The sequence below is a fragment of the Pseudoliparis swirei genome, chromosome 17 (assembly GCF_029220125.1).
Source record: "Pseudoliparis swirei isolate HS2019 ecotype Mariana Trench chromosome 17, NWPU_hadal_v1, whole genome shotgun sequence".
In the NCBI taxonomy this organism is placed as follows: domain Eukaryota; kingdom Metazoa; phylum Chordata; class Actinopteri; order Perciformes; family Liparidae; genus Pseudoliparis; species Pseudoliparis swirei.
Genome location: NC_079404.1, coordinates 17,378,170 through 17,405,728, shown reverse-complemented (window position 1 = coordinate 17,405,728; position 27,559 = coordinate 17,378,170). Strand labels below are relative to the sequence as shown.

The 27,559-nt window shown below is 40.7% G+C and overlaps 1 protein-coding gene across 1 annotated transcript in view; it reads left to right on the top strand.

The window, feature by feature from the left end:
• The window catches only part of arid5b (AT-rich interaction domain 5B), a 70,828-nt gene that overhangs the window by 33,141 nt on the left and 10,128 nt on the right, over positions 1–27,559 (top strand). Inside the window, exons 5-8 of the mRNA XM_056435783.1 lie at positions 18,292–18,443; positions 19,328–19,607; positions 24,004–24,056; positions 25,127–25,224. Of these exons, the coding sequence (XP_056291758.1) occupies positions 18,292–18,443; positions 19,328–19,607; positions 24,004–24,056; positions 25,127–25,224 (583 nt within the window). The remainder of the gene's footprint in view (positions 1–18,291; positions 18,444–19,327; positions 19,608–24,003; positions 24,057–25,126; positions 25,225–27,559) is intronic.

Genomic DNA, 27,559 nt, shown 5'->3' with positions numbered 1-27,559 from the left:
CAAGGGAGTTCTTTTTTTCTACCAGATTTCTAATGTTATTCACATAAAGGTTTACTAGATTCTGGAGCAGGTTTTTATTTCCGTTTGAATTGCTGCTTGGTGATTTGTTTGAAAAACAGCAGAGGTAAGTAATTTCCACCACTCTGCCAAGTGAACTAAGGCCTCAAGGGCGTCTCACTTAATAGCCACAAACACACACGTGAATGTTTGCACATATGTGCTTAGAAACATACACAACTGCTGAGCTAAGTTCTCCTGCCATTTACAGGCTGCATATGAAAAAGCAGCTATAAACGCCGTATTAAATCCACCTTTATTAGGATAAATACCAGCACTGTGGACACGTAAGAAGTGATACTGTACAGCTGTGAAATATAAAAAAGTTTAAATTGATCTGGGGAACAATTTTAAGACTTTTTTCTATGCTTCTTTCGATGCTAATTCTGACCTTTTGGATTCAGCCAAATCTGCTGTGGCAGCTCTAATAGCCGTCCGTCTTGTCTAAGATAATTCATAAAAGTGTGTCAGGCTACCTCAGGGGGTAAAGAAGGCTCAGGGAGAAGAAGAAAAAAGCGCTATGGCAGGAATTTAGCAAGCCTGTTGGTAGAATATTGTGTGAAATGTAGCCTTCATATGAAAGCCTGCTGGTGTAACCCAGTCTATTTTTGATAGTCTGGTTATGGTTTCAACACAGCACTGCAGTTGGTGTACATACAGCGTAATCACGTACACATAATCATACAAACAGCAGCATACTCTTCTTTGATTATGTGCAGTTTGTGCGCTTGCTCTTGTGTATTTTTTGAAGGTGTGTAATGAAACGGCATTCTCCAGCTCCTGTGTTCCCACTTTACTGGATGATGTAAAGGTTGTCCCTGCTATGACAATGACAGTTGCCTGAGTCTGTGCTTTATCCATTTCATCTATATTCATGTGTTTTTATCCACGTCGCCGCCGTGCTTCTCAACCGACTCGAGCTAAAAACTGCAGTTGCGTCAGTTACCAGATCTTAAGTCCTGTGATCCATATTCATGTTCAGCATCCCCTGTGACCCCTGCAGCTGCTGCCCTCACGGGGAATGACACAGTTTTTGTTTATAATTATCATGCATTCTCTGCCAGCGTGGATTGATTATACCCACGCTACTTTGTGTGTTCCCAATATCATTTCTTGCCGGGAGTAATTTTTACCGCTGCACAAGAGCTCACTGGGACATAGAGGCCTAACTGACGTACTGATTGAACAATAAGCTTTTATATAAACCTAAGGATAAAGGAATTACATTCTGTACATCACTTTCATAATATTGGCACTACTCTGGCTCCTCCGCTGTGAGAAGCAGCCAGAAATAGTTTGAGTGGGCCAGGCCTTTGCTGTGCTGAATGACAGATGACAAGATTTCAGGTTTTGTTACTATCTGTCACGGCTCTGTCGAGTATTACTCACAGTCATCTGGCATGGGTACTAAAAAGCAATCATATAAACATTTGCAAGCTCAACCTAGAGGGGCTGTGTATGATATATTTAAGTAACAGCTACTCATTTGGGCGTCTCTTAAGGAAAATATTATGACCAACATATTTCCCATTTTCTCTTATTCTGAAGTTATTCTCCCAAACGGCTGACCTTCCCCTCCCCTTTACTCCTCCCCCACTCCTCCAGAAACCTAACACTCCTTTTGTGCACATTGCTTAAATCAACAGTATTTTGAAAGTTAGTGAGGCAATCAAGTTTGAGGCAAAGCAGTTGAGTTGAGTCCCCCTCTGCCCCCCTTCCTCATACTCTTTTTCATTTGTCCTATATTCCCCAGGTTTCTTCCTTGGCTCAGAAACTATATATTTCATGCTCAGCTCAATGTGTTTTGTTTGAAATATCTATCGCTCTGTGCTAGTTTGATTTTTATTAAAAAGAAACATTTTGACTGCAATCCTTTGGAATCCTTTTTTTTGTAATCCTACAGGGAAGTACACAAAGACAAATTATTCATTGCTTCAGTATATTAACATTGTCCAGATGCACTGATCAGAAACAGAATTGCAGTCTATATTTGTAATGTGGTGCGTGTGTGCTAGTTTGGTACATCTGTGGCTTCTCTGTGTGTATTTACGAGGGTGTTTTCTGCATGTTAGTTGCATCTGTTTTTAACGGCCGGGAAAAAAGAATTTCCTGTTCAGTCACTCGTCCTCAAACTGAAACTGATACTGAAAAATACTTCACAGGAGTAAAAGAGGTGTGGGGGGGGGGGGGGGGGAGAGACAATCTAAAAACCAGTAAACCAGTAAACTTGCTTACATTCTAAACCTGTACTTATAGATAACATCTTTAAAAACATGCAGTCCTGCTAGCTTGATTGGGTTGGGTCACCAGATGAACATACAGGCTGATGTCATTGTTTCCACAACTTGAACCACTTTCTCTCTCGCTCTTTAAACATGTAATCAGATTAGATGTAATATGCATAGGCTAGTATCGTCCCATGACAGCCCCGTCTGTTAATGTAATAGGCAAACTGCTTGCTAAGCTCGTGTTTTCCCATCTCCTCTGCATATTTGTGTTAACCACCAGCCCATGAATTTTTCATCGTCCATATGTCGATGCAATACAGAGGCCATAGAGGAGAAATTTAGAGGAGAAAAGAGCTCACTCTGTAGCTGCGTAGTCACATTTTATAAGCAGGTCACGGTCTCTTTATAACAATAAACTGGAGATCTGTTTAAAAGACTCTTGTTTAGTATGTTGTCATGTCCTTAAACATCTGTAAAATAATGGTTTGACACTAAAGGTAAGATACACGCTTGGCTGCTCTTTCACAGCATTAGCAGTATCACTTAACATGCGTATGACGTGCATTAACACACTGTGAACAGGATGTGTCTTATTTATTGCATTACAATTCATGGTATGCACCGGCTTTATTGATGCCACAGTGCAGTTTTAACTAAAAGCGCTTTCTTCTCTGGCATTAGCAGCATTAGCAGGACACTATAGCTGAATGAGACCCAATTGTCCCAATCATTCCTATGATGTCATCAGCAATATTGCTTTGCATTGCTGCTTATGTATTTTTAGCAAACATCGCAGAGAGATAAATAAGCATCTGACGTTCAGTGAGACTCTTTTCAGAAGAGTTATTCACAGTGCAGAGGTTTGTCAGTGAAGCAGAGCTGCTGGTCGAGGATAATTGCCCTGCAGAAGAAGAAAGCGCATACTCAGTTCAGTTACAGGATCATAACATGTCATCCTATTTTTTGTCTCTGTCACTTGAACAGTTAAGGTTTCATTTCCTCACTAAAATCTCCCTGGACCCCCTCCTCTGAATGTCCAGCTGTACAAATATAAATTGGAGAAGTGAAGTGTTGATACACCCAAGAAGAACAATTCAACTGTATATATCGCCACACGCTTACAGCAGTCAGCTCAAATGGAGCAGTTAGTGCTAATTCGATCTTTATTTGCCCTGTGTTTTGCCTCTTAGGCCACTCTCCATCCTGTCATATGCAGAGGGTGTGCATGCAGCCTGAGACACAGTCGCTACTTTAGGTTGAACAAATGTAGTTAAAATAATCAATGTAAACAATAACAATTAAAAAAAATCATGATTGCTTTTAATTATTATTTTTCAACAATCAACTATTTAATATTGATATGACAGTGTTAATGGGCCCCGAATTAATATGATATGAATTTAAGTAGGGATTATGTATAAATAATACAGTAATTTACACAGCATGCTTACTTTATTCATTTTCTGCAAAGCAGGATATTACAAGTGGCATGCAAATGTGTTATTTTTTATATTTATATAATCATGTAAACTGCAGGAAATAACATGTGCACACTTTTAAGTCTGGAAACCAAACCTACGCCCTTCAATATTTATTTATATTAGAGATGTCCTCCCTTTTCAGGCAGAGTTTTTTTTCATTTCACTTCTGTATAAAAATCTGTTTTCAGCAACATAACATCTACTTTATATAGGTGATACAACACAGGGAACCATTTAGTCAGCTTTTATTGTCACACTATCATCATATGTTATTGCAGCTGTGAGTGTTTTGAAATCGCTCCCCGTTGCTGCATTTGGGGAAACTCCGACATCCAAGACTTAAGAGTTATCAGCCAAGTTGGAATCATTTTAAATAAAAGTAACAACCAAATAGACATTATCATATTTGGTGTGTTTTTTTTCCAGGGTATAATTTTCTGTCAACACATCGAAGCCTCATGAATGCAGTGTTTTGTTTCCAGACAATAGAAGGTCGGGGTGTCCTTAAACACACCACCAGAGACAATTTTTAGACTTGTTTCTGCTTGTAACTGCTGAACTACAAGATGTTAACATTGACAACATAATAAAGGTGTTGAAATGTTGACTGTGAAGAGTGATTCATCAAGTACATTTCATATCTCTGCATGTTGATTTTCGTAGAAAATTGAAACGTCTCGAACGTAGGATATGAATCAAAGAATTTATTTCGTAAAAGTAATTTTTTATGTGAACATAGCTGCCTGAAAAGGCACAAAGTGATTAACCACTTTGACCTTGGCACGATGGTTCCAAGTAATTTGACAGGGCCATTATCAGGCATGGAGGTAAATAAAAAAAGAGTTGCGTGGTTTAAAACTCTCATAAACTGCAAGAGCATGTTATTAATTACTTTCCACTTCAGCTGACCAGACCGGCTTGACCTCGTTCATAATTGCTTCGATGGTTCTTCCATTAATACACTTGTCAAATGTGGAAGAGCCACTGTTGGTGAGCATGGTTTAAAATCCAGCAAGATTATGATTTACTTGATAAAAAAGATACTGTGGGTTGTGTAGCTGGAAAAGATGACATATCGAGAGTCATATCTTCACAACATTCCAAATGTGAGTATGATACAACTCCTGAATGTCCCCGATAGAAATTACAGAACAGCATGTTGCAACCTGAGGAGAACACATCTGACTCATCGGTGTAACTGTAGATGCTGTTTACAAAGTCTGTCTCTGCTTGTGAGGCTGGTGTAGAAACAGCTCACGGGTTGCCGGGTTAAGTGTCGAGCTTCTTCCCACATGTCTGCAGGTGGAGGCTTGTTGCCGGTTGTTGTTTCCGAAAGGAGCATGTGTAATTTAAGTGACGACAACAAGCATTGTCCCACCGCCGTGACATGATGGCAGCGAGGATTAAACGAGAAGATTTCTGTGTGTGTTTTTTTCTTTTAAATGACGCAGACATTTAGTAAAAACGCCTACAGTGTCACTGCTGGCAGCTGCTTTCAAAATGTATTTAAGAAAGTGTTAATTTTTTTTTTTTATATGCTGCTACTTTCATATGAATTAAAATACCAAAAGCAGGGGAGAACTTGTGGGTTTTAAATTACTTGTAGATTACTTTAATAAACTGACTGAAAATACAATACATTAGCTATAACCAAGAAAGAAATTACCGAAAGATGAAAGTATCCAATGGCCTATTTTGTTATGGGAATGATGATTATTTATAATCACCATGGCTTAATGCTGCGTAGCTTTTCAAAAATGATAAAGTCCCCATGATTGGGCTCATTGGCCGACTCAATCCCATCAAGTGTAAGTAGAGCGTGATCTATTAGAATACATATGTTTTATTGATGTATGGACTTCGTGTTTATCCTGGCATTCATTTATTTATAGGTCGATGCTGTGATTTTTTGTTTTCCAGTAATGAATAGGATAAGCCTTGAAGCTTATCCACTGCTCCCTTTCATCTCTCCCTCCCTCTCTCTCCCCCATTTCCTCTCTCTCTCTCTCTCTCTCTCTCTGCTTCTCTCTCCAAAAGCCAAATTGAAATACTGTATTTTTAAAGGCCCGGTCCGAGTTGTTGCTGCAGTCTGTCAGTATCAATGATGTGAAAGCGTTTGAAGGTTATCCCATTTTTAGAAAATCCTCCACATTATGTAACTTTCAATGTGTTTTACATTTGCCACTCTCTGAACAACAGGGTGTGAATTTGGGATAGTCCCTCTGCGTACATTTCTGCACCCCGAAACAATGGCCATTAAGAGCTACTTGCCAACACTGAAATAATATGTTCACTTGCCAGTTATTTACAGCATGCATTGTGTTGTAGCGTATTCATTTATTTTTGTCTTGACAGCAAAGATGAGTTATTACAGATGAAATGCTCACAGGGAGATATTTTTGCCTTGGTGGAATTGAGCCAACATTACGCAGGTTGTGTCTTGTGTGTGTGTTTCTTAAGCTACATACTGGGTGATGGTCTGAAGTTCTACAGGGTTAGAGATCATTGCATTCCTCAGTGTATGTGTCAGTCAGTGGATCTGGGTTAAGCTTAACCCCAGCCGTCTCTCGATGTGATGTGTGTTAATAAGTACTTAACAGGCGACGCTACCATCATGAGGCGATCACATGAGGCGGACGGAATATGAACAAAAAGAAGAGGAAATAAATGATTTTCTCCCTATGATTACAGCTTATTTTGACTATAAATTAAGTCAGTAAAAATACTCTGGTAAAACATGTTACACTGTGACTGCTTACCATAATTTTCTATTTACTCTGCAAATGGAAAGCGGGAGTCGACAGCCTTTATGAGTTTGCGCGGTGGTTAAAGTACACACATTCACACCCCTGTTGAAACACACATCCCAATGAATCAGATGAGAATGATTTCATAATCCGTCGCAATAATAAACTTCTTTGAACAGTTTAATTGGCTCTTCCTGGAACGGCACGGCTCCGCTTCATTTGATCTGATGAAAGAGTAATGTTGCTTCTCCCCAGGGGGAGAATGCACAACGGTGCACAAATAATGAATTAAGAACACTACTCTATTTTTTTCTTTCTCCTGATGACTGCCACAATAAAGCAACACATTTCATACTGCACTTATGCCACTTCCCCCCCTTAATTGCTTTCATGTTTACTTGCTTATGTATTTAATTTTCAGAGCTTGTTTTAAGTGAAAATAATCCTGAATCCTGGAAGGGTAATGGATTGAAGTCACATGGAAATTGATTGTCATCTGAAAGCGCCGTAGTCATCAGACACAATTGTAAACTGTCCAGAAACATTCCCGACATGTGATTCTGTTGAAGTTCACACTCACTGTACACTGTTCAGGAAATACTACTACTTTGATAGCCTGTATGGGAAGGAGAGGAATTGGAATTGAAGGCATCTGGTGTGTGTAAAAGCGTAACTGAAGTCGTCTATGCAAAGGAGGGAAAAGGGATATGTAAAATTGAAACTGACAAAGTCATGACGGTTTATGAGAATGTCCTCTCTCCTCGGCTGAGCAGTATTAACAGTGACAGTCTGAAAGGAGAGTCTGTGTACAGCAACAGTATGTCTGGTCCCAGGAATGAGCTCATAACTGGCAAATACATTATGTATGTGCACATGCACACATTTAACTTAATATTTTTATGGTGAGAGGATTCCATGTACATGCCCATCTGCTAATTGTAACCTAACATGCCTAAACCTGATGGCATGAAAACCAAACAATATGAAACCAAAACCATAACCTCAGCCGAAATTATACTCAACTCTATCCCTGAAAAATCACTCTCCCTAGTTTAGCTTGGCAAGAAATCCTTTGCACACACACACACACACACACACACACACACACACACACACACACACACACACACACACACACACAGACAGACAGACAGACACACACACATTTGAACAGTGCCCATAGTCGAGAAAACTAAAAGAACGATTAACACAGTATTTTTTATTTCCTAGTAAACAACACACTTGCTGAGATGTGGGCTTGTCTCCATGGCAACGCTACTCAGAGTGTGCCCGACACAGCGTTTTGACAGGTTCCTTCTGATGATGATTGATAATTACTACCTGACTTGTTGTCCCCGTCGCCACAAACATATGGTCGGCGCTGCCCTCCGCCATAGATCTGCCAAAATGTACCCTTTTCTGATAATAGCTTTTTAATGTTGTGTTTTGTTGTGCATGCATAGCAGCCACACACACACACACACACACACACACACATGCTCAACCCCACCCCTTTGTAATTACATTTACCGCCGCTCACATAGTTGTTGCAGAAAGAAAAGAGGAATAGATAGGAGAAGCAGGCGAGTGGGAGAAAGTTAAAGAAAGAGGTGGAGGAAAGGGGGATTGAATTGATTTCACTTTGAATTGATGTGTTCCTCCCAGTGCTGCTGGATTTAAATTTGACAAATTGTCAGGATTAACACAAAGGAGCAGCGGGTTTAAATTTTTATTTTTATTTTACAGTATAGTCACATAATAAAATATAAACACCAGATAATAGTGCCGCTGTGGTGGGCTGTAGTTTAAAATAGCAAGCGAGACTGTTTATTCATGGGCGCAGTATTTTATTACGCGCTGTGTTCGCATGCATAAAGCTCATATTTAGATGCAATTGGAAGCAATCTTGTTATATTCACAGAGGCCATAGAGGAGGACAACAATCTATAAACATGATTTATCCACTGCACATTATCTAGCAATGCATTAGCATAGTCTCTCTATTGTGGATCTTATTACCTGACTGTATGCTGAAACCTCAGAATATAACTTTAGACCTGAGCTGAATGTTAAGCATCAAGCAAACTCAAATAATAGATTGAAGTGAATTAGTAGTCCTCCTACAGAACAGTACAGTAATGCACAGTTAGAATGAGAGCATATAGAGAGTCCTTTGTTATTCAAAATGCTTTTCAGAATGAGCACCTTTGTATTCCTTTTATTTGGATTTATTTTCACTCAATCAGTTAAATTGGCCTCAACGACCTCACCTTGCAGGAACAGGAACACTATCCGCAACCCTCTCACTCATTATGTCTTGGCTTCCGCCGGTTGAATCCAATGAACTTATTAGGCCCAAGTCCTTGATTTTATATGTCTGTATTTCCAGAAGGGCAGGACAACTTGTTCACCTGCATCCCATCGGTTCATAATAACGCTTGGCGCACTTTCAGCTGCAAAAGCGCGGCGCTCTGTTGAAACCAAAGTCATTTATAATACTGTGTGATTGAGGTCTGCCACAGGCTACGGCAACAGACAGTCTCTGTGAAGGAGATAATGATGCATGCACACACACAGCTGTCAGTCAGCCAGCTAAGGGGAATTGTCTTGAGGAAAATAAAAACAGACTGTAGCTGATATAATGCAGTATTTGTATAGGAAATGATGGGTTTGGGAAATGGAGGGGAACGGGGGTGTCAGAGCTGTTACAACAAGGAGAGGAGATCTGGTGAGAATCCAACCCAAACCAGAACATCTCACATGGATTCCTGACTCATAGTGGCAATATATTTATACATTCATATTAAACACATAGGTGCCCATAAGAAGAAGGGAGTTTGATCAAAAGAGATATTTTTTTCACTTAACTCTATTGATATCAAACGATTGTGTCTTATTGGTTCAGAAGTTTCGGCTCCGCCCACAAATCAATGGAGATCAATGTGATTTAGTTTGTGGTCCGCGCAACCATCACGAGCAACCTCTCTCTCCAGGAGCATTTCCCTTGTTACTCTGAATAATCACATTTCTTTGGGAGAAAGTAGTTACGATGATGTTGACACACGTTTGCCTTCTCATATTTCTTACATTAGAAATAGATCATGTGGAAGGGATGACTCACAAGACAGTGTTCATCATTTTAGTGTCTTTCAGCTCACTGTTATTGTTTTACTTCACACAACTTCACTGTTTTGTTTCAGTCTCCCTGTTCTCATCCACCTTGTTTCAAGCTGCTTTCCTCTTCTTGTTGACCTCAGGACCTCAGCACCAAACACAAGACAGACATGTTGAGCTGGAAGCTGGGAACATTCATCAGATATAGATTCAGATAATTCCCACAGGAGTTGGTAGATACCGGGAAAGAGTGAGAAGGAGAGTGAATATTTTGACTTAGACTACAACAAATGTGGCTCAAAATGATTTGTTGTTTCCTAACAACTACCCGATAACTATTGTATGAGGTGATAATAAGGCATGTGTTTTGTTTTCAGCTCCAAAAAATAAATTATTGCAGTTTTAAATGTATTTCTTTCCAATGCTGCGAGCATCTCAAGCCAAATTAAATGAACCCCCATTGTATTTGGACATTTCCGACCTCTCAGATATCTCAGAACATGACCAAATTAGGTTATTGGAATACTAAAACACAAAATGCACTACAAGATAGAGGTTGAGGCAATCAAAGTGCTGTGTGGAAAGACCTGTTTACAAGAAGCTGTTGAGGACTTGCGGATGAGTCGGCAGCACCTCGGGGGACCGTTGTTAGAGCTCTTTGAGTAACAAGCCGGACTAATCCCCGCCTTTCACTCAGGCACATGCTCTAATAGCCTTGCATTACAGTGGGTCTGTGTGTCAGCAATCAGGGCGAGAGTTCCTGACACAGGTGCTCTCTCCAAACACAAAACTGACTTTTTTTTTCAGTCGGCTTGCTGGTGTTTGCTGCTTTTTTCCTTCATCTGTCTCTCTCTCTCTCTCTCTCTCTCTATGGGAGTGATTCTATTACTTCTCTCCCTTCTCCCCTCCCTCTGTCTCTCAGTCTATTTTATTGCAGGGTGAGCTTTGTGTTTGTGTAATAGCAGTAACTAGAATCCATTGTCATACCTAAGATGGAGCCAAATGCATTCCTCATTAAATTCAGAATAGCTCTGAGCCACAGCGGTGCAAAAAATATCTTCTTATGTTGCATTCACGGTCGAAAACAGGCAAGAAAATAACACCGGTGTTGAAAATATTTCAGTGTTATTGATGCTTAGCCTCCTGTGGTTTGCCTAATATGTAACACTGTACTCTTACATTCTGCTGTGAATTGTTGTACAGTCTATTAACGATGATCTCCCTCTGCATAATTATGAGAAATTAATTAACACTTGTATCATCTATCAACCTACGGAGGTTTTGATGATTAATTTTTAAAAAAGCAGTGTACCCTGTCCACCCACACGCTCTGTCTCACTCTGTGGGCACATTGTGTAATTTTTTTAATATTGCGAGGATAGAGATGCTCGAAGTAATACTGTTCATTAAAAACATTTTGTGCTGTCAGTGTGTCTCAAATGACTGTGAGCGGAAACGTGCCTCGAGCGCAGGAACAGAGGAATAACTCTGCTGTCAGATGTGACAAAGTGAGAATTATGAGCGCGTCACAAATGCTTGATACGAGCACGTGAAATGCAGCGGTGGCTACAGTCGGGAACAAAATGATCGAGCGGAGGGAGTGCTTGAAGCTCACGACAAGTCTGTAGTTGCTCAAGCAGACCAAATTATTTTTTCAGGTGTTTTAAATCCTGCCTTTTATTTACATCCATATTTACTAGCTTGTTGTGCTCCACCTCCCCTCCTCTGTTGGCACGTCGATGCATTTCATGGCACATTGCCGCCGCCTGTAGTCACCGGTGTGTATGTATCCGTGTGTGTGTGTGTGTGCATGTGTATGTGTGTGTCTGTGTGTGTGTGTGTGCATGAGGCAAAATGGGGAAAGACTAATGAAAAAAAAACAGTTCCCGAGCACTAATAGAGATCAAATCCTCCCTTGGGAACCTCTAACCTAATAACAATGATGACATGTGTCCTTGTGTTTCTTCATACGTCTAACAAAATCATTGGAACCCAAATGTGAGTATTATTAATAAAAACACCTACAAATCTTTTTGCACCATCTCCTTTGTTGAGATTCGGGAAACTCTTCTGGGACAAAACAATGTAGATCAGGGCTTGTCTCTGAGGGCGACGTACACCACCAGGATTAGCTATTTATGCTAACAGCCAAGGGGCAAAAACAAAAAGAATTTAAATTAAAATGGAATATTATTTGTAAAGCTGCTATGACCCATTGTCAGAACGACAGTATGATAAAAAAAGAAATCATAGTTTCCCTTTAATATTGCACTTTGTGGAAATGATTAAAGCCTTGATGAATGAACTGTCATCTGATATTGAAAAACATAATTACAAATATTCAGCAGACATTACTCATAATACTATTACTATTGTGTTCGGATTTACAACTTTACTTTGAAAGGCAAATCTCCTAAAAAAATATATGAAGTACAAATCACGACAGACGAGGTGTGTAGTGTACATATGCATGTGCTCAGTTGGACACAGTTGCTTAGACATGTTTCTCAATCCAATAGAAACACATAACCTCCATTTTTCAGTCACCTCCTCAAACTGCGGTCAGAAAGAAACACTTGATACCCGTCCAACCTCTGAGGTCTTTGATGTGAAGACGCCGTCGCCTGAGGAATCAGTCGTCGCTGCCTTTTTCTATATTCATTCTGGTACTGTTAACTCGCTGCTTTGGATCCTCCCTCCCTTGTCACACATCCCTGTGCCTCCAGTGGAGTTAATATGTTCCACCAAAGTGTAATATCACTTCACTGATCGCACATTTAATGCTCCGCTGCTCCACAGATTAAAGTCCACGTCTCAAGAGCTGTATCAGAGGCTGTTTTGTATCATGATTTGTCAGGTTGTATTCATTACTTGTAAGGTTTTATTTACTTTGGTTTATCTTTTTCTCCCTCTGACAGGTGATGTTATTGTGCCTTAGAAATCCCATTTTGAAACACGTGACTCATATTCTATTCTATTTTATTCTATTCAAGTCTTATTTGAATTACAAAAGACAGCCACTGTTGTCCACGTAACAAAAAGTTTTCAGCCATATTAGGGCTTCATTATCCGGATCTTTTTCATTTTTACAGCCATAAAAATGCATCTGGTCATTGCTTACAGGGTTTAAGTACTGTCTGTCATGGAGCCTTGTGTTTTATGACTGGCTGTAAATTTCCAAGGAAGCACTGTAACCATGTATGCCAGACCTGAGCGACCTCCTTTGTCTGCGTGTGGGCGTATTCACAGCTACAGTTTCATTTACAAATCTGTCCCAGGGGAGTAATCCTTCTCACCTGTGCAGATACATATCCGTCCTGAAGCTGTGGGCATTGCGGTCGGTATTTTGGTCTGCACAAACACGCTGTGTTTGGTTAATAAATCCTTTGAGTCAGCTGCCCCTTCACCATGTGACTCATTAATAAGGAGTAACTTCACAAATTGACGAATTCACACCGATTGTCACGGCGCTGGAATATAACTCTACTCTATGTTTTTGTGCTGCTCAACCGACTTGAACGGTTATTATTTTGGATCTCAGGATCTGGTTTGCGTCAACGTTTATTACCGTCATTATACTTTTGTATTTTATATGCCGCCCTCTTGGCCTCGTCACTCTTATTTCGTAAAAGCTTTGTAAACTCAATGAGACATTACTTGTTCATACAGGAGGTGAATTATAATTTAAAAAACATTTAATGTATTGTTTTGTGTTCTGTTATGTCCTGGGGGACGCTCTGTTCTGTAAAGACAAGGACATGCATTGCAACATGAGCGTTACCTTTGGCAGAGAGCTACGCTGATAATTGCTGAGTGGGTGTTAGGCCTTTAGTGAATTTGCAACCAAGTGAGATGACAAAATATGTCAAAACATGTTTTTATTTTCCGACCACTACTTGTTCTAGTCACGCCTCACTAATCCTCCCCCTCCTCCTCCCTCACCTCTTTGAACTTGGACCATGTTATTGTGAGAGGAAGCTGAAGTTAAACTGCAGAATTTAAGAGTTTTGAGTGAGGAAATTTGTTTAATCTTGGTGCCGATTGGTTGATAATTACAGTCAGTCAGTCACAGTTCACCTGCATGGGGGATAAAACCACTTTGTTATACTTAATATTAACATAATTGTCAAAAAGATATTTTGTAACCTGAGTTTGAACCAGAGTTGTGTGTCATTTATAACTTTTACACTCAGTAGAGTCTTTTTCAACAACTTTTTATAGTGGTTTATCTCAACTTGACCTTGATGAATCCGCATGAAATGAATAAATCCACATTCATAACAGTCCTATATTAGTGATGGCAAGTTGGTATGACCTTTACCATGTTTACTGTCTTTCTTAAGCACGTTTTTATGCTAACATTTGCTCAATAAAATTTGACCCAGTTGATAGGAGAATACCTGAAAAACTATTTGGTGAGGTTGTGCCGGTCTAGCCAGAAGTTGTAGAGATAATTCTATTTGGACCAAAGTCATGTACTGAACAACAGACCAACAACACCACCTCTAGACCTTTAAAAAAGTAACCACTGCACCATCTGCAGTTGTGATGGATTATTTCACTGATTAGGGTTATCCCAAACTGATAATTGAAAGTGTTTTAGAGTGTCTGCTAATCCACTCCAATAAATTAGACTATGTTTTTAATTTCAGTTTGCCAATCAAACCCAAAGTAATGTGCCCCATCAGAGAGATAATGTGTCCGTCTGATTCAAAGAGGATTTTTAGAACCACCCTCCTTTTAAAGAGACGATCATTAAGTTACCACACGTAGATATTGAGCTTTTTTTTCTCAGTCAATTCTGTGGGTGTTATCAACCGAGGCCTCCGTCAGATGAATTCTCCTCGCCAGCTCTCCATACCCAGCAGCCTCTCAATCAATCAGTCCATTTTGTTGTGGTTCCCTGTGGCTCTACTGTGCTGATGCATAGAAGTGTCAGAACTCTTCCTGAGCTTTCTCTAATGACTTTTTCATTATCATTGACATCAACTGAATGGCACCGAAACAGAGGTATTGGGGCTGTATTTAATTGAATCTGAGGGGGTAGAAATTATCAGACGAAGACGCCGTGTAAAGCTGTTAAGAGCTGAGAGCGTTCGACTGCATCCAGAGATCAAGTTGTCAGGCAGTGCGCCTCACCGCTACAGTCGCTGTGACTTCCATAGCTCGGGGGCTGTGCTCTGTGGCAAGACATGACGGATTCACACCCCTGGGAATACCCCTTACCTGTGTGTGTGTGTGTGTGTGTGTGTGTGTGTGTGTGTGTGTGTGTGTGTGTGTGTGTGTGTGTGTGTGTAGGTGTGTGTGTGTGTGTGAGTGTACCAGAGGACCAGGAAAGAGTCCTCTGGTCACTCGTCTCCAATAATGTCAAAGACCCAGATGAGCAGAAAGCCCCAGAATGAGAAATAAGTAACTCAATCGGAAGCAAAAAGGAACTTTGCAGTTTGGTCAGCAGCCATTTCTGGTGTCTGACTATAGTGTCCATTTTTAGCTTGTTCAGGAAATTACCATATACACTTAAATGCTCTCCTCGGTTTCTAGTACAAAAAACACTTCATGCCCACAGTGTAGTAAAAATATCATATCTCCCAGGGAGCAGTAAAATCATTACCTTGTGATGTTGCCTCTTTTTTTTGCAGACTGCAAATGTCTGTGTATCCATTCTAGAAAATCAATCTGCACAGTTTGATTTTCTTTGTGTTATTCTAAAGCTGATGACTCCTCCCTTATGCAACTCGAGGAGAGCAGATCAGCAGTCCTGCACAGAAATATCACCCGCGCTTGGCCTTGTGTGTGCGTTAATGTATGTTTACAAAAATAAACAAATGCACCATTTGAACCCAGTGTTCAGTCATATCCGATTGTGTTGTTTCACTGCGCTCAGTTTGTCCTTTATTCGAAAGTCGATGGATTTAAACTCACTCACTGTCGTGTTACCACGTGTTATGCAGCAGCATTTGGCTGTAAGTGCAGCACCTTCTTATGCAGCAGTATTTGACCTGATGAAATATGTAAACAGAGAGACAGCTTATGTAACCCAGTGTAGGATGTCGGGGTTAGTGATTGGACTAAAAACAGAACCGCAGTGAGAGTGTGACCTCACTCAGACCTATGCAACGTTTGTTTGAAGTGATGTCACATGTTGAAAAATACATCTCCTAAAAAAAACCTGCAGGAATTAGTCATCTGTCACATAATGTTTATGATCTGCACAAATGCATAATGTGTTTTTCATGCATATGTGTATGTCTGGCATTGAATCATCCGATACATTTCCGAAGATTTTACTTAAAAAGCATCTATTTATGTTTTCTCTCCGCCAGGAGGATCATGTGATCGGTCACGCGTGTGTGTGCATATTCGTGTCTCTGCATATTCGTGTCTGTCTTCGGCTAATCTTGCATCCTGCTGCAGCAAACTGCATAATATTAATTGTTTTGCATGTTTAACACTGCCACTGACTGCATGCTGACTCCTCACTCACGACTCTTTAGTGGCCCCTGGCTGTTAGGGGCCACTACTATCGGCTAACGACTAACAGCTAACAGAACTACCAGTACACCAAACTGCTAAGTATATCGCCGCCACTCAGTTGCTGCTCCGTGGGCAGACAGCTTAGTGAGATTAGTTTTGTTTTTGGTAATTATGAAGGGTTTTATACGACAACATCGGGAAAATTAGCTGCATACATTGTCACTTGTTTTGAAGTTTTGAAGTGTGTTTTTACGACGCCTTTTACTCCCATTAGTGTCTAGACGGGGGTTCGACAATTGTGGGTTATTCATTCAATCACACAATACAGTAGTGCAGACACACCAGGCAGAGATCTACACTCCACTGAGAGAACATTTCTACTTACATATGGATTTCTTTACAGACACTCAGGCATTGCAAATTAAGGTATAAATGATTAGATATGTGGCATTATGTATCTGTCCCTTCATAAATATCCACAAGTAAATCTGTAAATAATAGCGTTTATGTAATTTCTCAGCATTAGTGAGTAATTGGAAGAATAAAAGAGGCAGTGAGCGAGCAGAAGAATGGGAAATCATTGGCGGGGGAAACACGCCCAGTGCTAAGTACTACGTAAAGATTACAGGGTTGAAAACTTGTTTTTTTCTTCAATGCAAAAGGGATGACAAATGCACAACAGATGCCCTTGGAATTTTCCCTGCACTGTTTCTCCACACACAGCGGTTGTGATAATAACAACATGGAGTGATAGAATGCTGAGTCTTGATCGTTTTACCCTTTCTAATTACTGTCTCTTAGTTTTACTCACCTGCAGTGTTATTTCAACATTTTCATGATGAGAATTTGATCTGACAAAAATAATCACAGAGCCCTTTTGGCAGAGAACAACCTTGAATGTGATTTAATTGTCATTGCAGATGGAAAGAAAGAATGTTGACGCTGTGAAATACGTGCCTGAACTCGGATTATTTGAAGCTTCTCTCTGTCTCTCTCCTTTGAGCTTATCTCTGTTTGTGTTGCTGCGTGGAGGCAGGGCACTCTGCCAAGAAGTTACATTACAGTCGCGGGTTGACATAAACGTGGGTGTACAAAGGACTGGGAAGGCTTAAATACTTTATTGTGTGTGTAATGTGAACTGAGCAATTATATCTGCCAGCCTTTCAAACAAAGAGCTCCTATCAGGCAGGTTCATGTGTTTTTAATTAACAGCGTTCAGCTTTAAGACATGAGCAGCCTAACCAGAGAAATATAGCCACGATGATTCAGCAATGCTTTCGCATAATGTCATTCTTTAATATGCTGATGGTGCCGATGAGATGGCAACTGAAAAACAAGATAAAATAAACCACATGACAGATGTTGTTGTGATGAGTTTTTGTTGCATCTGTATCGAATATATCTTTCAGCAGAAATTGTTCTTCCCTTTGAGGGTTTAACTACATTTGCCATTTACAGTATTATACTAAGACTGTTCCAACGCCCTCATTTCAATTCCTAAAAATACATCTGTGTGAATTTAAATGTAGTTTCTCTTTTAGGCCGAGGGGGAAATTGAGGATTGTGTTTACTAGCACATTGGAGTGATTTGGCAGCCTGCTTCCCCATTCACCACAACGTTGCACTAATCTAGTTTAAAAATAATTAGCTACAGGCTAGCAGGCCTGTGAAATTCCTTTCCCTGATTGTCAATGTATTTGTTTTAGCTTCCTCCTCTTCAGCTAGTTCCCGGAGAAATGCATCTCAGAACAGTTTCTTATCTCTTTTATTCTCCCTCTCAAAGTTTATTGATGATCGTTTGAAGATAAAAAAAACATTAGACGGAGCTAAATTCTGAAAATACAAAGTGATTTATAGCCCCTGTAAATTGTTTCCCAGTTAAAGGTCTGATTAGACTTTTTCACGGGCTGTGTGGACGTGTCCAGACTCAGTGAGTGACACCCCCCTGAGTTAGCTGTGTTGAACCTCTTAGGACAGGACACATTTCACCTTTGACATTCTTATTGGAGGATGAAGATTTGTAACCAAATAATTCCCATCAATGCTCCGGCCACCTTTAACCCGAGCAGAGGTCGGATCAGTCGGAATAACTGAAAACACCTGTGTGGTTGTTCAATGGCCTGAACTGCATCAGCGCACGCGTTCCCACCGAAGTGGTTATTCTCATTGTCCCTATTTCCTCTCCCTCAGCTCCGAACCTTAAGGGGCGACCGAGGAAGAAGAAGCTGTCCATTTCTCTGAGGAGGGACTCTCAGGGTCAAGGTTCATCGGGGTCAACCCAGGGGTCAACAGCAGTGACAGCACAGGATCCCTGCAGCCCAGACATCAAAACTACTATCAAGGTAAGATAACAGAAGATAACAGTGGTCAAAATTAGACTTTTATGATTGAGGGGAAATGCACACGTTTACATCACACAACACAACAGGCTGAGAGGTCTGAGAAAAAAAGTTGTGTGTGTTTTTATGGACTTCTTGACTACAACCCAATTGTAAAAGAAATGTAAAATGTGATTATAACAACTCACTGTGAGAGGCACAGCAGCAGTGTAGTGTTACATTCTGTCCAATACGTGCAGGAAGCGATGCGGCTGTGACGGCCACTCACGTTAAGGGTTGAGCCAATCGTGGCGCCATCGGCCGCCGGTCCGTTGTCAATGTGGCTCTCTGTGGGACAACGCACAATATTTGTGGGGTTCTCGCGTAGCCAGCGGATATCTGCAATTTGGTGATAACTGCCATTGTTTACAGTCCGACTAGCAGCTTGAGACGCGAGAATGGAGTTGGAGTTGAGAAACAACATGGACTCCTAAAAGTAAAGTCATCTTCAGACGGTAACCAGTTGGTTTCCGACATTGTATTCTCGATTAATCGTTGAGTAGATAAAATACTACATTACAGTAAAGAAAATGCTAGTCACAGTTTCCTTGCGATGTCATCAACTATTTATCTAACATTGGTTGTAATATTTAAACTGAAGGACATATCTATAAAAGCCCCTCAACTGCGGTTTATTGTGACCTCAGACAGAACAAACAATTCTCTCTCGAAGCTGGAGTCAAACTAATCTGTGATGACAGGAAGATTTGCTCCATTGATAACCAATAACAGGTTGCCACTAAACATATTTATTTGAGCTTGAACCCAAACACATCTCATCCAAACGGTCTGATATCATTTGTATAACAGTCTGTTCATCTGATGTCACTCTCTCTCTCTCTTTGCAGGTCAAACCTAACTGTAAAATGGTACCCAACGGAAGAATTCACCCGACAGCCAAACACAGGGCCTACGGCCTCAGCAAGAAATCCTCAGCTGAGGAGAAGGAGCGAGAGAAGGAAAAGGAGAAGGAAAAAGAGGAGAGGAACGAGAAGGAGGAAAATAAAGAGGAGGAAACATCAGAGGAGAGCCGAGCGGAGGAGCAAGCATTCTTAGTAGATCTCTACAAGTACATGAAAGAAAGGGACACGCCCATAGAGAGGATCCCATTCCTCGGCTTCAAACAGAGTGAGTAGCACAACTTATTCTCTTATTCCCTCTCTGGCAATGTTTAAACAATGAAGTACTCTAGTTTAGACTCAAAGGCCTGATAGTGAAGTTAGTGTGGATACATTACGTGGGTTATTTTAGAGATGTAGGTCATACCATTAACAGTGGGGAACGTTAGTGGGCTGATAATGGTACGAGAGTAAAATAAACCTGTAGGAGCAGGCGTTAAAGTACTAGACTTTCCATGTAATACATTAATACATTATTTCAGCTAAAAAAATATCTTGTGGTATGAGGGAAGAAACAGAAGTGAAAGTTGGTTTAGCTATCAGAGTGGAATTGCACTCCGTAAGAAGAACACGATCGTAAGATAAGAAGGGGGAAAAGAAACCTGTGTGGATTTTAATCAGCGTCTTCAGCCACGTTATCTATAGTGCCCCCCTGCTCTGATCAGAGGAGAAACTAGTAGCTGCTTTTTAGTTAAGTCAAGGGCAGACTGTGTTCCAACTATGCATAATATTAGAGCTGTAGGGGGAAAAGTCAAGATGGCTGCCAACTACTGCAGGCATTACGCCCAAAATCCCTAAATTACCCTGCTGGTCATGAAAAACACATTCAATCTGCGGTAATAATAAACGAAAGGAATAATTGTCTCTGTTGAGAAAAATCACATTTAGTGGTTGGTAAATCACTCCAGAGACTTCCTGTCAGAACCCAATGTTGGCTTTCTTTTATAGAATGAGAGACTATCGTCTCACAGTTGTCAAAGGGGTTTCCTGTGAAGGCCAAGAACGTCCTCTAACAACGTTAAAAGAACATCACATGTATGCGAAACACGTCTGCCAAAGATAAAAGATCTTCCAATATAGGTTGGATGCTTAGCTTGCACTCGGTGTGCACGGGACAGAGAGGAGAAACATGCACGTGAATATCACAGAGGCTCAGGTCTCTTGAAACTGTTCCCAGAGTTTGTCTTTGTCTTGTGTTTCATCTCGACACGAGACCAGGGGAACGTGGGCCCTCGCCTCAAACCGCGGTTTTCAGATGTACTTCTTTCTAAAGATGTCTTTACTTGAGGAAGGAAGTCAAATGAGCCGAGATAGATGTAGCCAGTCGCATCGAAACGTTGCATGACAACATCGGCAAATTAACGAGAGGCAGAAGAGGGAGAGAGACGTCTATTTAATTTAACAATGACAGTTTATAGCAGAGTAAAAGCTCATTACTCTAAACTGTTACACGAAGGTAAGCTGCGGTCGCCTCGACTCTGCTAACCCTGCCACGGTATTTTGACAATCCTGTCATCTTGACTGCCGACATGTTGTTGCTTAAATAGGTCATTGTGGTTGAGGGAGATAGAGCGAGGGGGAGAGGGGGAGACGTAGCGAGAGACGCAGGGAAAATTGCATACCCAACATGCTTTGCTTTTAGTTGGCATTTCTCAGATTGAGCTGAGAATAAAGTCGAAGTCCACGCGCCAACTGTTTTACATACAGTACATGCTTTGAATCTCAAAACCAGACACATCATAAGCAGGGCCCTCATTAAATGGTGAAATCATGCTGTTTAAACTTCGTCCTTGGCAGCGAGCACACATCAGCGCATGTAAAGAGGAGGGGTGGAAAAAGGAAAAAACATCATAATTAATACAACAAACCCTTAGATGTAATCAGGCGCCGTTCTCTTATTCTTCCCTTGAAACTCGCTACAAATGCATTAAAAGATCAAAGAACGCGCTTTCCCGAAATGGAAATTGAAATTGTGTTATTTTAGTTGCGTTTGACTAGTAATCTTTTTATGAAGTGGAGTTTAACAAAGCAACAGATGGTTGAATGATTTAGCAGAATTACTCATGCTTTGGTGGCCGCGCCAATTTGATTCACCTCCAAAAATAACCCGATCTAAATCTGAATGTGACTATTTATTCCTCTTTAATCTACTTGCTCTGGAGTCTTACCTGATTTTTTAAGACTGCAATTGTGACTCTTAACAGCCCAGGAGAGACATAAACCCCCAAAATCCAGTCAATCTTTCATTAAACCGATTGGCTCATAACATATTTTAAAACCAGTGAAATGCATTTCTCCAGTTTAACACAGTTCCCACCTGTTTTCCCACCTCACTCTCGTGCTGAATTTATATTTCACTGCAGGGTTTGTATGCATAAAACATCTGAGCTGAGACTCCACACATGTAATAATTACAAGATATTAAGTGTAATATGGAAGGAAAAGGTAGCTAATACTATTCTGAACATTTAGGGACGAAATGAACACGTATTGTCTTTTAATTGATCAGCTATTGGTTTAGTCTATAACAAAAAATAAAATAATGTAAACATGCCCTTCATAGCATCCCAGAGTCCAGGTGACATCTCCAAACCCCAAAATATTAAGTAAAATATGTAGGTGTTTTTCACTATTTCTGCTTAAACATATGATGAAATAGTGAATTGCTTTTAAAAAGTGTTGCAGATATTTTTACTGTATTGATTAATTCATCTGCAATATGCGACGCCTCGAGGCGGCACCATTTAACAGTCCCCTGACAAAGTATTCTTTGAAACGACAAAGCGAAACGTGGCTCTAAATTACTTCTCTAAACCCATTCACGGAGCCCGAATGCACACTTGCAGCTGAATCACAGGGAATGACAGAAAATAGTTGGCTGCGACATTCAAGGAGCGTTGCAGTTGGAGAGGAAAACAGTTTTGTGCTACAGTTTATTCATGTAAGCGGCTGTCCTTCTATTTTTTATCACTCGGTTAATATTGACTTTGCTCTACGGCTGCTGCCATTGAAGTTGTACTGTGCAGCAGAGGAGAGCCGCTGAAAGAAATGAGAGAGAGGGAGAGGGAAAGTGGATTTAGGAAGAATAAAACAGGAGTCGTTGTGGTTGCATTGTATATTCTGAATGCCCTTGATCCGCAAGATTAACTCGTAACTGTGTGTGCGCGACAACGCCAAACTCGTGTGTGCTTCGCCGCTCGGGCATCAGCATGTGATTGTGAACATCAGTTCCAATTTGTCTCCCTCATTCAGCCTTGTTGTCTAATTGCCATGCCATCGGTGTGTCATCGAGGCTGCATTGTGTTCCTGTTTTGTCATCCTTATCTCAGTGATAATTGCTCCTGCCAAATAGAGGGGAATTAAGAAAAGAAATTGCTAATGACAAGACATCTAAGAAAAGGCATGTTCTCTCATTTCCTTTATCTGCTCTGTTCCCTCGCAGTCCTGTGTGCTATTGTGGTAATTACTGTCGATGCATAACACGCTAGTTAAATAGACCATCTTTCTGTTTCTACAGTCAGAAAGCACAATACGCCGGAGTGCTCAGTTCAAACAGAAAAACCTACCCTGCTCCCTTTGTTATTCCACCCGTGCATTGACAACGGTAGCACAGAAGAGGGAAGGGAGAAAAAAAATCAATGCTGTCAAATGCGGAGATAGGAAAATGTCATTTTGACAAATGCAAGGCTTTGTGTACGCACAGATTGAATTTTGATGGATTTCTCCCCAGGCGAGGCCTCCTTTTCTTATTTATATGCCTTCATATAAAAATGTTAAACAATGATGTTACAGAAAGCAAATACAAATGTCATTGGCACAAAAAAGGGCACCAATGAACTTGTGGTTCTTTGTTTGTGGGAAAAAATGTCTTTCAAAGATAGACAGCCATGTGAAGCCTTTCTAAAAGCTCACATGGCTATTTTTAGGAAAATGTTACACGAGACTTGTATTTTGATACGGCCTGTCATGGAGTATTTGCATGGGGAAATCAATGCAAATGGATTTGCATTAGTCCAAACAGAAGTTTGAGTCCATTGTCATGCGTTTGATGCTTATAATGGTTTCATTCATATCTGCAGGCAGCGGTTGACGGTTAACACATCTCTTTGTCAGGATGAAGCATATTCTGTATTTTATCACATAGCCGTGATTGTACAAGCACTCAATATTCATCCTTGCAGCTGAAGAGCAGTGTATGTGTGAACACTATTTTAGAAAAAGATGTTATCCTTTAACACTTATATATATATATATATATATATATATATATATATATATATATATATATATATCTGTCTGTTATTGTATGTGGTACAATACATAAGTATTCAGGAATTATGTAAAATATGTAAATAGTGTCCTTATTACTTCACTATATGAATTTTGACATTTCATAATGACTACTTTTCAGTATATTTGGTTGGTAATACTTCCTAAATGAAGGACTTTTACTTGTAATGTAGTATACTTACTTGTTGCTGTTGCTGCTTTTACTGACCTAAAGGATCTGAACACTTCCTGCAGCCCTGTATTTATCTCCCTCTCTCTGGTGCAATGGCTGAATGTGACGTCATGTCTTTCAGCTCAGTTTCCTGACTGCCTTGTTTGTCTTCTGTCTTCCACAGTCAACCTTTGGACCATGTTTGAAGCTGCTCAGAAACTAGGAGGATATGAGTTGGTAAGTATTCACATGTGTGGTGATGTGGTCCCTCACTTTGGTGGAGGTCTCTTCCTTCAATCTTCTATCCCCCCCTCTTTCTGTTTCCCGTCTCCCGCTCTCTTTTTTATTTATTATCTCCTCTGTTGTCACTTACACCCTACCTACCTCCCTTGTTTCTTCCCTGCCTTTTTTTCTTTTCTTTTGCCCTCCTTTTGCCCCTTGAGGTCAGTCACTATTTTCCCAGGAAGAAAATCTTGCTCGGAGACGCATTTAGCAAAAATATGATGCCGTTGTTTCAAAACCCCCTTGGAGTGGAAAACACATGTTCCTCTGCTCTGCGCTGGTCAGAAGGAAATTTATCAAATCGCTCATTTTTTCCCATGTTGGAGATGAAGTGAAATCCACATACAGTGTGTACCCACATGCACGCACACACACACACACACACACACAACCGAAGTATAGTACAACTGAGTATGCATGAGGCACAGCCATTTAACTTGGCAGCCCCACCTGCCATTTATTCATTTACTGTTCATGTGCGACGTGTTTCCAAAGGGAAGTGAATGTTTGATGTTTAGTCGTCAAGTGTATTGCTCATGCCTGTTTCTTCATTAGCTCGCTGGTTTAATGTCATCCAAACAGACAGCCAGACCAGACCATAAACAGGATCCAGCTCATATAATTGGGGCTCATATCCTTTTAAAAACCCTCATATCTGCAGCTGATTATCTCACGTTTCATGTCCAGGCTTTGTTGGCTCAGTGGCAGCTTGACGTTTTGTGTTTTGTGTTGTATCCCGTCATCTGTTATGGAATACGGGCTTAGAGCAGGAACAACTGACTGCATGATGTTAACGGAGCTTATTATGTTAGAGAATTGAGTGTTGAGGATTCAATAAATGGAACATCATGACTCAGTAAATCCCCAAGACCTCAAAGTGATCTGAACCACTTGTGTTTTTCTATTTGTTCTCCTCTTTTTTTCTTCAATTCTTCTTTTCTCTCATGCTTTTCTCATTGCCGTCCTCTGTATTTTAATTTTCTTCTCTTTGTCTTTTCTCTTTGTCTCGTCATCCATTCCTCCAGATCACAGTGCGAAGACAGTGGAAGCATGTATATGATGAATTGGGCGGGAACCCAAGCAGCACAAGTGCCGCCACGTGTACACGCAGACACTACGAGAGGTGAGTTATCATGTTCGGTAGTTATATATGACACGTTATGCATGCACACATGGAACAGTTTGCATCGTCTGAAGTGAGTAAACTTCCTCACAGCTGCATCAGATATGATTTCACAATGCTTTATTCATAACATCAGGGCACTACAAGAGAATAATTGATCTTATTCAGGGGGAAGTCAATGCACTTACACATATGTGACGAATAGTCTCTCACTGGTGGGGCCTGCAGTTCTAATAGGATTAAGAAATGCTTTCCTTATGGGTCTAAATCAATTCATGATGAGATGAGATTCTGTTCCTTTTCTTTAGATTAATTGATTAGTTGTGTGGCACTGTGGAACCAATTATGCAATAACCTCCACCCATGTTGCTGTACAAGCAGTCTAAAGAGGATTTAAAAGCTCAAAATTACTGCAAACTTTTGAATTATTAAGTGACCTACATGGATGCACATTTATAGAGTAACTACCCTCTCCACCGCGTATATCCATTACAAGCACACAGAGCAGCAAGTTAAAAAATGAAAATGTATTCCACGAATCATTTAGTCAGATACTGCAGCAGTTTGAGTCTCCACATCATAATCACTCAGATGGTATTACCAAAGCAAAGCAAGCATATGAATATGATCCTGAGGGAGTTGTTTGGGTATTATTCAGGGCTGCTTGCACACACAAACATGCACACACGCCCACTTTCCCAAGGTTAAACAAATGCCAAACACGATCTTCTCAACGAGAGATAACCAGTGGCTCATGAGGCAGGTCATTCCTCTGGGCCGGTGACCCTCTCCACATCCCTCCAGCTGCTGCATGTTCATGCATCAGCACAGCTCGGGCACACACACACACACAGCTCAGACACACACACACACACACACACACACACACACACACACACACACACACACACACACACATACACACTTGTCAGTAATACAGCAATGTGCCAGAAGTACCATATGAGGAGGCGGGCAGCTTTATATTGTGTCAAGATTGCATGCTGTAAGCAAATTTGCAAACACAGGCGGTGGCGACCGTAGTTTTTTTTTTTTTCCAGGAAATTTGTGAAACCGTGAGAGAGTATTGTTCAGCGTGTTGTGTTTGTACAGTGCCTCTAAATGTTTTGGCTCAAGGAGCTTTCAGTGTTTACGCTGCATTCCCCACACTGCCTCCAATAGGGATATGTTTTATGGATACTAATAATAGATGTGACTTTCAAGTGTCAGAGATGATTCTGGTCAAATATTGTTGTTTTTTGTGTGTGCAAAAGTCAGAATATATGCGTTTGATCCTTTTTTGTGAAGTCAGGACGAAGCGTCTCTGCCAATAAATGACTTTGAAGTGAGATATGAAAAGCCACATTCTTCATCAGTTTTTGAGGTGTAAACGGGGTCGCAGGAAGACAGGCGGGGTGGGACGAAAAAACCTTGTGGGAAGAGCTGAGGTGTGACTGCTGCTGCGCTGGCCTTTCCTTCTCCAGCCACCGAGAAGCAGCTAAGAGAAAATATTGCTGAATCAATACAAAGCAAGGGAGAGAAGGTGTAAGAGGGAGGGCTGGAGGTGATGGGGCGTGTGTGTGTGTGTGAGGGGAGGGAGAAAGAGAAAGAGAGAGAGAGAGAGAGAGATCAGCTGAACCTGAGCAAGTTTCCATTCAGGGGAATCATTTTAGCTGAGCCTTGGTGTTTGGGCTGCTTGGAGGGCAATTAGCTTCATTGTATTAACTCAGCAAACACGGCCATTCCCTCTGCATGATGAATGAGGCTGTTTGTGGGCTCGCTGAAGTGTGCGTTTGTTCCCCAGAGGCGTCTTTGTTTCCACCTTTAATCATTAGTCAATGTGCAACAGAAATATAATTCACAGGGACCAATGTACAGTGTGCAAACTGGAACAACACTTATGTTTTCAACCTCTTCTCTGAAGGACCACTTTTGATTTGTCTCGACGGGCCAAAGTACAGTAGAGCAGGACATGTGAAGTATCACACTAGTGGGAAGGAAGGACACTATATTTCAGGATTTAATTGCGTTAAATGAAGGAGATATTATTGGCTGTATTGGCGTTATTTGGGTAAAAGACTGTGGATACATCCACAAGCATTCAGCTCTCATTTTAAATTATACACATTATCCTTTTACAGCCCTAATGGTAAAATCATATGAAATGGTTTCCTAGGAGATGTTATTGTGAAAGATGGAGCCGGGGGCATAATCACTATATTTATGCTGTCCAGGAGCAGTTGGTAATGGAGTTACATGGCTGAAATTGAACAGGAGATAACCTCAGCTAATTGTAATTTTCAAAGTTACTGTTTTTTAGTCGCTGAGCATCGTTCAT